Here is a 17,370-nt window from a genome sequence, read left to right as displayed (position 1 = left end):
GTTTTTTATTCATTCAAGGTGTGTGGGCTTTCCAGCCTGAGCCAGCATTTAATTGCCCTTCCCTGGTTTCCCCTGCAAGAGTCTAGAGTGTTTTATTGTCATATGTCCCTAAACAAACAATAATTGTTCAAAGACAAAAGCAATGCACCCCAGGTCTGTGTAGTTTAGAGCTTAATTAGAGGTTGTAGTCCATCAGGTCTTGTATTCGGCCGCGGGCGACCAGCTTGGTGGCTCCCACTACAGGCCACGGCACGTCAGTTCAGGGTTTCAACTGAGCGAAGATGAAGGAACGATGATGCATTTCCAAGTCAGGATGGCGTGAGGTTTGAAGAGGAACTTCCATCTGGTGGAATTCCCATGATTTTGTTGCCCTCGTCCTTCTAGCTGGTAGAAGTCCTGAGTTTGGAAGGTGCTATCTAAGGAATCTCAGTGAGTTGCTGTGGTGCATCCTGTAGATGGTTCATTGTTGCTTTATTTTTCACATATGCAACTGCAGAGTAAAATTCCTTTTGAATATTTATACATCTTATTGAGATGTATAATTGTGATGTTGTAGACGTGTATAAAATCATGAGAGGAATAGATTGGGTCGATGCACAGAGTCTTTTGCCCAGAGTAGATGAATCGAGGACCAGACGACATAGGTTTAAGGTGAAGGGGAAAAGATTGAATAGGAATCTGAGGGGTAACTTTTTCACACAAAGGGTGGTGGGTGTATGGAACAAGCTGCCAGATGAAGTAGTTGAGGCTGGGACTATCCCAACATTTAAGAAACAGTTAGACAGGTTTTGAAGGATATGGGCCAAACGCAGGCAGGTGGGACTGGTGTAGCTGGGGCATGTTGGCCGGTGTGGGCAGGTTGGGCTGAAGGGCCTGTTTCCACGCTGTATGACCCTGTGACATGCAGGTGCAGCCATATTTTGGTGCCACACGTCCAAAGTCCAGTCCGCTTGCGTGCTCGATGTACTGGAGCAGTTCCCATGAACCAACAAATGGTGCAGAAGCAGTTTGCGGACGGTGCAATTCATTGCCACACATGGCTGTGGAGGCCAAGTAATGGATATTTTTAAGGCAGAGTTCGACAGATTCTTGATTAGTGCGGGTGGTTATGGGGAGAAGGCAGGAGAATGGGGCTGAGAGGGAAATATAGATCAGCCATGATTGAATGGCGGAGTTGGCTTGATGGGCCGAATGGCCTAATTCTGCTCCTAGAACATGTGAACTGCTTCTGCTGTGCGTTGGCAATGGAGTGAGCGAATAATTGTGGAGAGGGTGCCTATCAAACAGACAGGGTGTCTGTATGGTGTCGAGCTTCTCGAGTACCGTTGAGTACAGTCTGAGGAAAGTGACAAAACGTCACCTATCCATGTTCTCCGGAGATGCGGCCTGACCCACTGAGTTACTACAATACTTTGTGTCCCTTTGTGTATTGACCAGCAGCTGCAGACCTTTGTTTCAACCATACACTGATCTCAATACTCAATGATACTTTATGGTCACTTGTACCTTGGTAAAGTGAAATTCTTTGTTTTTGCACACAATCCAGTAAAATCATACAGCAGACTTCACCGAGGCAGTACACAAAGAGACGCCATGTTTCTGACGCCAACAAAGTTTCAAAATTTTCAAAATTGCAGTCTTATCTTCTCGCAGCGGCAAACCAGGCCCACCGCCGCACATGGCCACAGGCACAGGTTGGGTGCCTCATAGTTTCCAGCAGTTCCCCAATAGTCCCTCTTGTTCTCAGTGGTCTCCCCACACCGGGTCCATCTTTGTTCAGTCCATGTTCTCCGGACTTTGTTCAGTCTTCAAGGGTCCAAAGTTGTACCTTTGAAGACTGAAACAGGTGAATTTATTATGGGGAGCAAGGAAATGGCAGACGAGTTGAATAGGTACTTCACTAAGGAAGACACAAACAATCTCCCTGATGTACTCGTGGCCAGATGATCTAGGATGACAGAGGAACTGAAGGAAATTCATATTAGGCAAATGTGTGAACTGTGAGGAGGATGCTATGAGGATGCCAGGGTGACTTGGACAGGTTGGGTGAGTGGGCAGATGCAGTTTAATGTGGATACATTTGAGGTTATCCACTTTGATGACAAAAACAGGCAGATTATTATCTGAATGGTGTCAAGTTGGGAAAAGGGGAAGTACAACGAGATCTGGGGGTCCTTGTTCATCAGTCACTGAAAGTGAGCATGCAGGTACAGCAGGCAGTGAAGAAAGCTAATGGCACGTTGGCCTTCATAACAAGAGGAGTTGAGTATAGGAGCAAAGAGGTCATTTTGCAGTTGTACAGGGCCCTAGTGAGACCACACCTGGAGTATTGTGTGCAGTTTTGGTCTCCAAATTTGAGGAAGGACATTCTTGCTATTGAGGGAGTGCAGCGTAGGTTCACAAGGTTAATTCCCGGGATGGCGGGACTGTCATATGTTGATAGAATGGAGCGGCAGGGCTTGTATATTCTGGAATGTAGAAGGATGAGAGGGTATCTTATTGAAACATATAAGATTATTAAGGGATTGGACACGCTAATTCTCTCGATGCTTTCAAGAGAGAGTTAGAGCTCTTAAAGATAGCAGTCAGGGGATATGGAGAGAAAGCAGGAACTGGATACTGATTGTGGATGATCAGCCATGATCACATTGAATGGCGGTGCAGGCTCGAAGGGCCGAATGACCTACTCCTGGACCTATTGTCTATTGTCTATTACATAGAAACATAGAAAATAGGTGTAGGAGTAGGCCATTCGGCCCTTCGAGCCTGCACCGCCATTCAATATAATCATGGCTGATCATCCAACTCAGCATCCTGTACCTGCCTTCTCTCCATACCCCCTGATCCCTTTAGCCACAAGGGCCACATCTAACTCCCTCTTAAATATAGCCAATGAACTGGCCTCAACTACCTTCTGCGGCAGAGAATTCCACAGATTCACCACTCTCTGTGTGAAAAAAGCTTTCCTCATCTCGGTCCTAAAAGAATTCCCCCTTATCCTTAAACTGTGACCCCTTGTTCTGGATTCTCAGCAGTCTCCCCACGCTGGGTCCCTCTTGTTCTCGGCAGCCCATCCACGCCGGGTTCATCTTTGTTCTCGACAGCTCCACTGGTTCCCTCATGATTCTCCGCAGTCCGTTCACTGGGTTGCACTTGGTGGCCTGCCGGTCATTAGGCTCCACAGCGCATCCTGGGAGTCTTCTGCAGGATACAGCAGTCCACTTTATAGGTAAGTGGATGGATTAATCTAAGCCTTTTAACTTCAGGTCATTGGCATATGATCAGATTTTGCCAAATGAACTGGTTTAGTTTGGTATAGTTTGGAGATACAGAGTGCAACAGACCCTTCGGCCACCATGTCCGCACATTAACACTACCTTACACTCACGGGACAATTTACATTCATACCAAGCCAATTAACCTACAAACCTGTACGTCTTTAGAATGTGGGAGGAAACCGGAGCACCTGGAGAAAACCCATGCGGCCACAGGGAGAACGTACAAACTCCGCACAGACAGCACCTGTAGTTGGGATTGAACCCGGCTCCCTGGCGCTGCAAGGCAGCTGATCTCCTGCTGCGCCACCGTAAATGGTGAAATCATTCATTATGTCATGAGCGTAAAATCCATGTTCAAGAGGAAGTGTCCGTTTACTTAACGTTGGAGTTTACATGAACATGTAATGGTCCTGACCTACTTGCAGAAATTGCAGTTTAATTTTGCCGATATTGTGGTATAATACGGAATCTTTCCAAAGCCTGCAGCACGCAAGATAAATAATTGTTTCCAGATGAAAATATATTTAGCTTGGATGTTGGACAACATAGCACAACCTTCCACTGGTGCTTCAATTTACGTGGGTTAAAAGTGTAATTGTTATTGATGCAGTTTACAACGCACCCTGAAGACACGACAGGTTAGAAGGTGCATTTTTTGATGGTGGGGACAAGGCTAATAAACTGCTTTGTTTGGAAGCGAGCCTGATGCAGCAACACTTAACTGCTTTCACACAAAGGGAGGAAACTGCTTCTGTCAGTTGTAAAACCATATTGAGATATCAATGCTGTCATAGATTGTATGAAAAATTGTTTATGATTTTGTTTTTTAGTTTAATGCAGCGCCTCCATAAGTCAAACCCCACCCTCTACCCCCACCCTGTCCCTTGCATCACTTTGTCTGTGCCTTATGCTGTGGGATATTTTTCTTCTCTTGACATGTAGCCTTCTCGCTTCTCCGCTTTCTTAGAGCCCCTGCTAAATATCTGCCTCTTTCACCAAGATTTTAATCAGCCACCTTGGAATATTTACTTCTATCTTGGTTTGGATGTTTGTCTAATTGCAGGCGAGCGGGCGTGCGCATTTGGAGAATTGCCCTTTGTTAACTGCTGCTCGTTATTCCTCTTGCAAGAGTGTGATTGTGTGGAGTGCGGTAGTGATTCGTGTGTTCCTTCTCCCAGTGCCAGCTCGATGTTTAATCTCTCCCAAGGCCTTCAAATCTGTACCACTGAGCCAATCCCCTCCCGTGGCTCAATAGTTAGAACGTAGAACAGTGCAGCACAAGAACAGGCCCTTCGGCCCACAATGTCTGTGCCGAACATGGTGCCAAGACCATCTCTTATCTGCCTGCACAAAACTAATACCCCTTCATTTCTGACATATGCATAGCTCACCATTACAACTCAACATTTGTAGCACACTGTTCCAACTCAATTAACATCTCTAGCACACCATTTCATCATAAATCACATCTGTCGCTTGGAAGACAGATACAAAATGCCAGCGGGTTAAGCGGCATCTCTGGAGAAAAGAACAAGATTACATTTTGTGTCGAGATGCTTCACCAGACTGACTGTCATGAGAGAACACACAGGTTATGGGGAGAAGGCAGGAGAATGGGGTTAGGAGGGAGAGATAGATCAGCCATGATTAAATGGTGGAATAGACTTGATGGGCCAAATGGCCTAATTCTACTCCTATCACTTAAGAACTTATGAGAGGTGAAACTAGAGGTATGAAAATTTGTAGAAAGAACAAATAAATGAAAGGTATGAAAAGGGCAAATTAAAGCCAGCAACGCTGATCAAGGAAAGGTGGAGCCCAGAATGGTCCATTGTTGGCTGTGGAGAAGGTGATAACGAATGAATACAAAGAGTGAATCTGAGCAGGACGACAGTGAAACTAGATAAACGACGAGGGTGGAGGAGAGACGGAGAGAGAGGGAATACAAGGGTTACTTAAATTTAGAGAAATCGATATTAATACTGCTGAACTATAAGCTGCCCAAGCGAAATATGAGATGCTGTTTGTCCAATATGTATTTGGCCTCACCCTGACAGTTGAGGAAGCCCAGGACAGAAAGGTCAGGATGGGAATGGTAAGGGGGGGGGAGGTTTGAAAGATTTGGCAACTGGGAGATGGCAACCTATCCAAAGGTCTCATAAATGCCACTGTCATATCTGCCTCAACCACCACGCGTTCTCGGCACTCACCAACCTCTGTATTTAAAACAAAGCACACCCAGCACATTTACTTTCAACTTTACCCCTCTCATCTTCAAGCTATTCCAGTAGTAAAATCAGATGTAATATTTGTAATAAAATCATGTATTATTTATAATCTTTGCATCTAGTACTTCGACCTGAAAGCAGCAATAAGATTTCAGAGTGAGTGAACTAAATGCAACTTGGGAATGGGGGAAAAAAAAATGAGTGTTGGAGTAACTGAGCGGGTCAGGCAGCATCCCAGGAGAACATGGATAGGTGACGTTTCGGGTCAGAACCCTTTGGGTCGGGAATGGAAAGGCGTGCCGAGAGCTGTAAAGGCAGTACATCAAATCTGCTCCTTGCCACTAATGTGATATATCCATGTCCAAAATATGTGACCAATGTTACACGAACAAGCTGTCCTCAGTGAGGATGCTCAGTTTGTATTATGTAACTTAAAAAATTAAACTGTGTTTTAACATTGTTCTCATTAGCATTGGAAATCTAGCATGACATTTGCATATTGATTTAGGGCAGATATAGGGTGGCACGGTGGCACAACGGGTAGAGTTGCTGCTTCACAGCGCCAGAGATCCGGGTTCAATCCAGACAACGGGTGCTGTCTGTACGGAGCTTGTACATTCTCCCCGTGACCGTGTGGGTTTCCTCCGGGTGCTCCGGTTTTCTCCCACACTCCAAACCCGTACAGGTTTGTACAAGAAGGGTCTGAAGAAGGGTCTCGCCCCTAAAACGTCACCCAATCCTTCGCTCCATAGATGTTGCCTCACCCGCTGAGTTTCTCCAGCATTTCTATCTACCTTCGTACAGGATTGTAGGTTAATTGTCTTCAGTAAAATGTCCCTAATGTGTAGGATAGTGTTAGTGTACGATGATCACTGGTCAGAGCAGACTCAGTGGGCTGAATGGCTTGTTTCCGCGCTGTATCTCTACACAAAACTAAACAAAAGGGTAAATGTATGTATTTCATGTGTTCAAATGCTGATTTAAATGCTTGTCTTTTTGGAATAACTTGCTTGCATTTACACCTGGCAGCGCAGTCGTGTATATGTGCAACGTACGCGTTTTTAAATTACGCGCCGCTTTTCAAGAACGTAACCCCCGCGTAAAATGCAAAGTACCTCCACATCGGTTCAAAAAAAGCTATATTTAAAATACCTACTTGTATTTTTGTGCTTCACTATCCAAGTAGAATTGGTTGTATAATGAAAAGGCCTCGTTAGCTTCCCAATCTCTCAATTGGATCCGAAGAGCATAGTTCTTTTGCTTGGTCATTTGATAGATAACTTCGTTTCCCAACCAATGTTCCTCAGCAGGGTCACCAAATCCCTGTGAAGCAATAACAGCATCTTAGTGCATTTGTAGTGAAAAAATGTTCCATAGATTTTAGCCAGGAAGCCATTGATGTGCCAAATGGATTCCGCGTTTATCCCTCCCATAAGACAGAAGCAGAATTGGGCCATTCAACCCATTGAGTCTACACCGCCATTCAATCATGGCTGATATATTTTTTCCTCCCAAGCCCATTCTCCTTCTGCCTTCTCCCCCGATGCCCGTACTAATCAAGAACCCGCAATCGCCTCTTTAAAGGCTTCCCTGGCGTGGAGTGAGAGGTCATCATTGCAAGCCATTTTGTTCCATAATATACAAGCATTGCAGCATCCTGTCACCCCGGTTGCTTGGTATTTGCTTGTAGGGGGGGGGGGGGGTCAGCACTCAAGGTGACCTCTATGTGGAGGCCGCAGAGGTGAGGGAAGCAGGAGCGCGGGAGGGCTTGAAGTAGCAGGAGGGTGGAAGTCAGGATGAAGAGGGGTTTGAAAGTGGGTCCCCACACCCCAACATTGGGGAAACAACCCAGTCGAGCGAGGGGCGGCGTTAGGGGCCCCCATTCCTGTTCCAGACATGTGCCGCCTTGGATTCCTTCCCTTGGAAGATGAATGACAAATTATAGCTCCGATGACAAATCATTTTAAGAAATAATAGGCACGTCTGAAAATGGCAGTTTAGTTCATTATTGTCACATGTGCCAAGGCACAGAGAAAAGCTTTTGTTTGCATGCTATTCAGTCGAAGAAAAGACTCCACATGGGTATAATCAAGCCATCTACAGTGCTCAGATAAAGGGTAGAACATTTGGTGCAAGGTATAACATTGAAGTCCGAATAAAGATATTTTAAAGTTCCCCAAAGAGGTAGATGGTGGTCTAGACTGCGCTCTAGGTGATGAGATGGCCGTTCAGGTGTCTGATAACAGCAGATTCGTAACCATGACCTGCTTCATTCCATGCAGATTAAATGAAATCCGAATGCTTTGCGAAAGAGCTGATGATCTTATAACACACCGTTTCAACACCATTAACATTTGTAGCACTTCATTCCAATGCATAACATCTGTAGAACATCATTCCAAACATACAATACAGAACCCAACATCTGTAGAACACTATTCCAACACAATTGACGGCTGTATCACACCAGTTCAGCACAATATCTCTTGCACACCATTCCAACACAATTAATATCCACCACACACCATCCAAACGTAAGTAACATCTGCAGCACACCATGCCAATGCAATTAACATCTGCGGCACACTTCTAACGTATTTCATATCCGCAGCACACCATTCCAACACAACATGTGCAGCATGCCGTTACAACACAGTTAACACGTAGAGCATATTGTTCCAATGCAAATAACATCTGTCGCGCACAATTTCAACACAACATCTGCAGCACACTGTTCCAACACAATTAACATCTGCAGCACACTGTTCCAACACAATTAACATCTGCAGCACACTGATCCATCACAATTAAGATTTGTAGCACACTATTCCAACATATTTTCCATCTATAGCATGCCATTCCAACATAACATCTGTAGCACAGAGTTCCACTGCAATTAACATCAGTAGTGCATCGTTCCAACTCAACATCTGTGGCACGCTGTTGCATCTCTATCAAGGTCAGACAATGCAATGAAGATAGACAACACCTTTCCAACACAGTCAACATGTAGCACACAGTTCAACTGTAATTAACATCTATAGTCTACTGTTCCAACTCAACATCTGCAGCACACTGTTGCATCTCTATCAAGGTCGGTAGCATCCCTGCCTGACATCATTAACACCAGTAGCACACATTTACATCACAAATAGTATCAAAAGCATTGCATTCCAACACAGTTAACATGTAGAATATATTGTTCCAACTCAAATAACATCTGTAGTGCACCATTTCAACGTAACATCTGCAGCACACTGTTACAATACAATCAACATCTGCAGCACACTGTTGTGACACAATCAACATCTGCAGCACACTGTTGTGACACAATCAACATCTGCAGCACACTGTTGTGACACAATCAACATCTGCAGCACACTTGTGACACATCTGCAGCACACTGTTGTGACACAATCAACATCTCTAACACACTGTCACAATACAATCAACATCTGCAGCACACTGTTACAATCCAATCAACATCTGTAACACACTGTTACAAGCAATTAACATCCATGGCACACAGTCATCCAAGAGGATAAAATAGTCATGATCATCCCGTTTTCAGATGATCTGAATATAACTGTGCTAATTATCCACCAAATAATTTGGTGTTATTTGAAACTGTTGCTAATCAATGCATGTGTAGACCAAGGAATTGGCTGACTTTACGGACTTTACAGAGAAGGAAGCTAATTTTGAGTGCAGAGAGAGAGAGATATGACAAATGTGTGCCTGTGAGGGGAATGCAGAGATGCTTCACCAGGGATATCAACAGGCTGAGTGTATGGGTAACTGCATGGCAGGTGGAATATAATCTGGAAAATTGCAAGGCCTTCCACTTTGAAAGGGAAAATAGAGATGTGGAGGTTATTTTAAAAGGACAGGGAATTGAATGATGTTTGGATGGGCTTAGGTGTCCTGGTACATGACTCTCTGAAAAGAAATTAGGAAGACTAACGGTATGCCACAGCATTGTAATTGTAATAGTATGGTGTGCTACAGATGTTAATCCTGTTGGAATGAAATGCCTCAGATGTTAATTGAAACAGAAAATAGGTGCAGGAATAGGCCATTCGGACCTTCGAGCCAGCACTGCCATTCAATATGATCATGGCTGATCATCCTAAAACAGTACCCTGTTCCTGCTTTCTCCCTATATTCCCTGATTCCGTAGTCATAAGGTCATAAATGATAGGAGTAGAATTAGGCCATTCGGCCCGTAAATTCTACGCCATTCTATCATGGCTAATCTATCGCTCGCTCCGAACCCCATTCTCCTGCCTTCTCCCCATAACCTCTGACACGTGCACTAATAAAAACCTATCTATCTCTGCTTTAAAAATGACATCCCCCACCTACCTCCGTTCCTTTCACCTCTGTCCGCATGGGGAAAGGGTCAACAGTGATGGCCACAATCCAGGAATCAGCCAGAATCTGATTAAAGTATTTAACTTTATGAACGCAATTCAACCGAGTGGCGTTTTGTGATAACAGGGTCTGATTCATGATGCGTGAGAAGTTCTGGCAGCAAATCTTAATGGGCTGCAGTTTACTCTATCATGTGTCACCAGGTGGGGGAAATTAATTTTGATTTACGGAGTTGATATCAGTTGAACACATTATGTCCTCATTACGAATACACAATATTTTTTACTAATTGTGGCTTTAGGACCATATACTTTGTCACAATGAAGTTGAGCAGAAATATAGAGTCATACAATCATAGTCATACAATGTGGAAACAGGCCCTTCGGCCCAAATTGCCCACATCAACCAACACTAGTCCCATCCACCTGTATTTGGCCCATATCCCTCTAAACCTGTCCTATCCATATATATATATATATACATAAGGTCATGAGGAATAGGAGTAGAATTATGCCATTCGGCCCATCAAGTCTACTCCGCCATTCAATCATGGCTGATCTATCTCTCCCTCATTCTCCTGCCTTCTCACCATGACCTCTGACAACCGTACTAATCAAGAAACTCTATTTCTGCCTTAAAAATATCCACTGACTTGACCTCCACAGCCTTCCATGGCAAAGAATTCCACAGATTCACCACACTCTGATGAAAGAAATTCCTCCTCATCTTCCTAAATGAATGTCCTTTAATTCTGAGATTGTATTCATGCCTACTATATTCTGTTGTGCTAAAGCAAAGCAAGAATTTAATTGTCCTATCTGGGACACATGACAATAAACTCTCTTGAATCTTGAATCTATGACCTCCAGTCCTAGACTCTCCCACTAGTGGAAACATCCACTCTATCCAAGCCTTTCACTATTCTGTATGTTTCAATGAGGTCCCCCCTCATTTTTCGAAACTCTGGCGAGTACAGGCCTAGTGCCGACAAACGCTCATTATACGTTAATCTATTCATTCCTGGGATCATTCTTGTAAACCTCCTCTGGACCCTCTCCAGAGCCAGCACATCCTTCCTCAGGTATGGTACCTAAAATTAATCGAAATATTCCAAATGCGGCCTTACCAACGCCTTATAGAGCCTGAACATTACAACCCTCCTGAAATAAATGCTAGCACTGAGTTTGCTTTCATTGCTACCAACTTGACTTGCAGATTAACTGTTTTGTGAATCCTGCACCAGCACTCCCAAGTCCCTTTGCACCTCCGATTTCTGGATTCTCACCCATGATTCTATATCAGCCATGATCACAATGAATGGCGGTGCTGGCTCAAAGGGCTGAATGGCCTCCTGTACCTACTTTCTATCTTTCTATGATATATCCGGAATGAATATTGATTTCTATAATTTCAAGTAACCCTTGCATTCCCTCTCTCTCTGTCCCTCCCCCACCCTAATCATCCTATTTGTTTCACTGTGGGTCCTGATTAGTTTCACTGTTTGTATCTACTCGTTATCACCTTTTCTACAGCCAACAATGGACCATTGTGGGCTCTGCCTTTCCTTGCTCATCGTTGCTGGCTTTGATTTGTTCTTTTCATACCTTTCATTCATTTGTTCTTTGTACCTTTACATCCCTCTAGTTTCCCTCTCCACAGACTCTCCGCCTGAAGAAGGGTCTCGACCCCGAAATGTCACCTCTTCCTTTTCTCCAGAAATGTTCCCTGCCCGTTGAGTTACTCCAGCATTTTGTGACTGTCCATCTCTTAACGGATCCATCGTGTCTGCTCTGCCTTTCATGCACATAACACCTGAGTCCTCTTTCCATTCTGTGGGCATAGAGCAAAGGTGACTCATCTTCCACAATAACCTCAACATAGAGGACCCTCTCTTGGTCGACCAGTCTGAGCAAAACTTCTAGCTTACTCTCGGGCTTGTTCCTTTCGTCGTTCTAAGCCAGACTGCACAAGGGGTTAGCACATTACACAAGCACATGCATCAAAGGATGACTTTAAAATGTTCTTACTGTTTTATATTCTTTCCACGTGCGCTGAAAATTAGCTTTTCCGTCTTGGCGCCGTTGTATCACTGTCCATCCTCCCCCACGGATTTTCATTTCACAGAATGCCTATTTTTATAACGACAAATGGATCAGTCTGAAATTAGTGTCTGAAAACTCTGATCTCCAGCTTCTGGAACAGCTTCTTCCCAACAATCATCAGGCTCTTAAACACCACAAACACCAACCAGACCACCAAGGAGGCAGCACGGTGGTACAGCGGTAGAGCTGCTGTCTTGCAGCGCCAGAGGCCCTGGTTCAATCCCGACCACAGGATTGTAAATTGTCCCCAGTATGTGGGATAGTGCTAGTGTACAATGTGATCGCTGGCTGGCTGTCTCTCCAAAGCCTAAATGCTAAAATAATGAATTGGAACCGTTGGATAAGAATTTTGCGAGGGTACATCAAAGCACAGTTGAATGTTATGTTCCAATAGTGCAAAAGCGCTGGTTTCCCAAAGTTTCCCAAAGTGGAATTATGCACAAGTATGGTGAAGTACAGATAGAATGAAAATCTGGTGTGCAAAGAAAACATCAATAGATGATAAATTGTAAACTTGTAAGAAGCCAAGCACTCTACAGTTAGCTCTGATCCAGTCAATAGTGTTTAATTGGCATATGTTGCCCAAAGCAGAACAATGAAATTCTTAAAGCCCTGTCCCACGGTACGAGTTCATTCCAAGAGCTCTCCCGAGTTTAAAAAAAATCAAACTCATGGTAAGCACGGAGAATGAACGTAGCGGGTACGTCGGAGCTCGGGGACGTCTCTTAGCGGCTCGTAACGCTAACTGCAGGTACTCGGGAAGACTCGCTAACTGCAGGTAAGCACGGGAAGACTCGTGAAGATTTTTCAACATGTTGCATGCATAAGCCCTGTCCCACGGTACGATTTTTCAACATGTTGAAAAATGTCCACGAGATCCCCGAGTACCGACGATTGGCCATTACCGTAAATCTCTGAGTTCGAATCAGGGCAAACTCGGGAGAGCTCTTGGAATGAACTCGTACCGTGGGACAGGGCTTATACATGCAGCAGCACAACACGTCTGAAACACAGTACTCAATAAATAACACGATAAATAAAAGAACATTCAATCAATTTTAAAAGTCAATTTTAGTGCAAAACAAAAGCCCAAAGTCCCCAGTACAACCAAGACAATTTGTTTAGTTTAGTTTAGAGATACAGCATGGAAACAGGCCCTTCGGCCCACCAAGTCAGCGCAGACCAGCCCACACACAAGGAACAATTTTTCAGACTTCAATTACTAGATCTAAACATCTATCCATTTCTTAATAAATTATTAACATTTTTAAATAGCCTAAATGTCCAAATAATATTCACAAATAATTCACAATAAAACATGATTTTTAAATCTCATTTACATTAATTTATAGGCCAAATGGAAGGAATTTAGTGTTTAATTGCTGTAAATAAATGCCCATTTTAAATCAGCTTTCCAGTGGGTCTCTGTGGAACGCGCTGGTTTAGAACGTTCACATTGCGGTAGATTTGTGCCCCAAATGCCGAGAAAAATACTGCGCGATATAATGGGCCCAAATTGAGCTACTCGCAATATTAAACTTTGTATAAAGGGATCTTTAGAAGCCCTTTTTAATGTAAAAATATACAACCTAACTTCAGCTGTTTGCTTTATGAGACCCTGCGGTTGCTGACGGTCGCGGGTTTAGAGATTGATTTTTAAACTACTATAACTATTATTCAAGGCCTTTAAACCTAATAATAGCTTTACAATTTTTACCGAAGCCAATTAACCTTTGAACCTGTAAGTCTTTGGCGTGTGGGAGGAAACTGGAGCACCCGGAGAAAACTCACGTGTCACAGAGAGAATGTACAATGAGACTCTACAGACAGCATCTGTAGTCAGGATCGAACTCGGGTCTCTGGCGCTGTGAGGCAGCAACTCTACTGTTGCATCGTTGTCCTGCCCTATTATTGCTGCACTAATCACCTAAGGTTACTTCCAGTGCTCATTCTGCAATCATCTTGTACGGTTTAGATGCAGTCCACATTCTGCAAGTGTGAAAAGTTGTTCTGCAAGTGTGAAAAATCCTCACTATTTGGCATTGAAAGTTTGTAAACTGCTTCAACTATAAAGCAATTTCCTAATTATAACTGATCTACACTTTTGGGTTTATATTAAGTTTAACATTAAACACAAAATAAGGACTCATTTATGCAAGGAGTTTGCACTTGGCATAGCATTTTCAAAATGTTATCATGGAAGGATATACAAATGAACAGATTAATTCCATTCCCCTGCATTCTTTCAAACTTCAGAGTTTTTTCTCTTCAGATAATCGTCCGCCTCTCTTTCATGAGTTGATGCTTCTAATGCTTTCTCATTACTGTGAGAGGGGAAAGGTGGCAACTATTTCACTCAGAGGTTGGTGGGTATATGGAACGAGCTGCCAGCGGAGCGGCATGGTGGCGCAGCGCAAAGTTGCTGCCTTACAACGCCAGAGACCCAGGTTCGATCCGGACTGCAGGTTCTGTCTGTACAGAGTTTGAACATTCTCCCTATGACCGCGTGGGTTTTCTCCAGGTGCACCGGTTTCCTCCCACACTCCAAAGATTGCCAGTTTGTAAGTTAATTGGCTTCGGTAAAATTGTAAATTGTCCCTAGTGTGTAGGATAGTGCTAGTGATCGCTTTGCGACGTGGACTCGGGAGATTAAGAGCCTGTTTCCGTGCCGATGTCTAAAGTCTAAAAGTTTAAAGGAGACAGTTGGGGCAAGTGCTATAAAACTTTTAAAAGAAACGTGAACAGGTACACGAATAAGAAATGTTGAGAGGGATACGGATCAAATGCAGGGAAATAGGGCTGGTATAGATGGGGTATGATGGTCGGCACGGACAAGTTGAGCTGAAAGGCCTGTTTCTGTGCTGTATGACTCTCTATGGCACTATTATCATGTCCAATGTTTCCTTTGGATAAAGAATTTCTTCATTTTGCCTCTGGTTAATTTGCTATTTATAGAGTATGGTCACTGGACTTTATGCCACTGAAAACAAACACAAGTATCTTCCCTGAGAAAATAATTGCCAGACAAAATAATTCATGAACGTCTCTGTTAAATCAATGCATCTGCACCTGAGGGAGCAGCACTCGCTTGACTTGACCAGATTCTCCAGTCTATCTGATGATGGTGATACTTTATTGCCACATGTACCTAAGTACAGTGAGATTCTTTGTTTTGCATACAACCGGGTAAAATGATACAGCAGACTTCATCTGGGCAGTACACAAAGAGTCACCACGTTTCTGGTGCTGGCAAAGTCACATAATGTTCATTGACTAGTCCTATCTTCTGCTCGCAGCGGTGAACCAGGTCTGCCGCCACACGTGGCAGTAGGCAAGCCCCCCCCCCACCGGTTCCCCCTTGGTTCTAGGCGCCCCTCACCGCCGGGTCCCCCCCATCGGTATTGGCGGCCCCCCGAGACTTAACGGAAATGAATGAGTTCAAATCAAAAAAATATTAACTGAGGACCTCAACGTAAAATTCGAAGCTGGCGTAAACTTTCTGCTGTCCTTAGGGGTGTGATCTTTCTACTTGGACATTGAACCAAGCCTTGCCTGCCATCTGACATAAAAGACTCCATCATCTCTATTTTATAAAGAATACAAGAGAAGAGTTTTGGCCGTTGCATTTCGCTCTCAATTTAGTTCAGTTTAGTTTAGTCTTGAGAAACAGCGCGGAAACAGGCCCTACGGCGCACCGAGTCCGCGCCGACCATCGATCGCCCCGTACACTGGCACACACTTCACCAGGGACAATTTATAATTCTTACCACGGCCGAATAACCTACAAACCTGTGCGTCTTTGGAAAGTGAGAGGAAACCAGAGCACCCGGAGAAAACCCACGTGGTCACCGAGAGAACGTACAAACTGTGTACAGACAAGCTCCCATAGTCAGGATCAAGCCCGGGTCTCTGGCGCTGTTCAACAGCAACTCTGCCACTTCTAAATTATGCATTAGAGGATTTAAATCATTAATGTCTGGAATGAGCAGGCTTGTAAATGTTTCAAGTGATTATCTGAAAATGGAGCCTTCATTTATCATCTCCAACATAATCAAAGGAGATTAAGCACATACAAGTTAAATTATTTGGCAGATGCTTGTTCAGTTAAAGTTTAACTATGCAATGTTCTCCGAGTGGATTATTTTACTCCTGGATGACATTTGACAACTTAGTTCCAGATGTTCTGGAAGGCATTTCTGATCCTTTGCAATGGCACCTTGTCAGCATGTTCTTGGCATGGAAGCAAAGGAGGAGGATTGGCTAGGATATGTTCAAGCGAATCCTCCACACATTGAGTTCATTTCATGGAACTAGCTTTTCTCCACACAATGGTTAAATGTGACAGTTTTGTGGTGTTGTGCGACATTTTGATTTTGGTAAATACCTTTGATCGAATACTTTGGAATCGAGAATCAGAGTGCATAGGTTTAAGGTTAACGGGGAAATATTTTATAGGGATCTCAGGGGTGACCTTTTCACGCAAAGGGGGTGGGTGTATGGAACGAGCTGCCTGAGGAGGTAGTTGAGACGGGTGCTACTGCAATGTTTAAGAAGCAATTAGACAGGTACATAGATAGGACATGTTTACAGAGATATGGGTCAAACGCAGGCAGGTGGAACTAGTGTAGACGGGATATGTTGGTCGGTGTGGGTAAGTTGGGCCGAAGGGCCTGTTTCCACATTGTATGACTATGAAACACCTTTCACATGAAGAGCTACTGGGCAATGGCCACAAATAAAACAGAGGTTAGAGTGCTGTTTGTACGGAGATTGTGCGTTCTCCATGTGACCATGTGGGTTTTCCCCAAGGCATCATCTACTCCACAAACCACAACAATGTAATTCATGGAGAGAAAACTGGGGTTCAGTATTTTTATGTCCAAATCCAGCCCATCTCTTTCCTATGCTATCATTCAGCGCCAAACCTCCATCGCACCTGTTACAATCCGCAAAACTCAGAGAACCCCAGTTAAAAAGCTTCCTGGGCTACATGGATTATCAGAATCAGAAGCCCAGGACGGCACAGTGGTGCAGCGGTAGAGTTGCTGCCTCACAACGCTAGTGACCCGGGTTCAATCCTGACCACGGGTGTTGTCTGAATGGAATTTGTACATTCTCCCTGTGACCACGTGGGTTTTCTCCGGTTTACCCAGTCTAGGTTTACCCAGTTTGATAAAGTTCCAGACTGCAGTTGTGTGTGGTCTAATGAACAAGACTAATGAAGGAGACACAAGGAACTGTAGGTGTTGGTTTACAAACCAAAAAAGACACCGAGTGCTGGAGTACCTCAGCAGTTGAAGCCTTTTAGGAGTATGGGACCAATCTGTGTAAATGCTGATTCAGGGCCTCAGAGTTATTCTTGCCTCCCGCGGTTCGGCTGGCAAGTAC

The 17,370-nt window shown here is 44.1% G+C and overlaps 1 protein-coding gene across 1 annotated transcript in view; it reads right to left on the bottom strand.

Annotated features, from left to right (window-relative positions):
* Positions 1–17,370, bottom strand: part of angpt2 (angiopoietin 2) — an 86,440-nt gene that overhangs the window by 11,470 nt on the left and 57,600 nt on the right. The window contains exons 6-7 of the mRNA XM_033020682.1: positions 11,908–12,009; positions 6,663–6,829 (exon numbers count right to left, since the gene is read on the bottom strand). Of these exons, the coding sequence (XP_032876573.1) occupies positions 6,663–6,829; positions 11,908–12,009 (269 nt within the window). The remainder of the gene's footprint in view (positions 1–6,662; positions 6,830–11,907; positions 12,010–17,370) is intronic.

This window comes from Amblyraja radiata, chromosome 5, assembly GCF_010909765.2.
Source record: "Amblyraja radiata isolate CabotCenter1 chromosome 5, sAmbRad1.1.pri, whole genome shotgun sequence".
Classification (NCBI taxonomy): domain Eukaryota; kingdom Metazoa; phylum Chordata; class Chondrichthyes; order Rajiformes; family Rajidae; genus Amblyraja; species Amblyraja radiata.
This window is presented reverse-complemented; position numbering and strand designations above follow the sequence as displayed.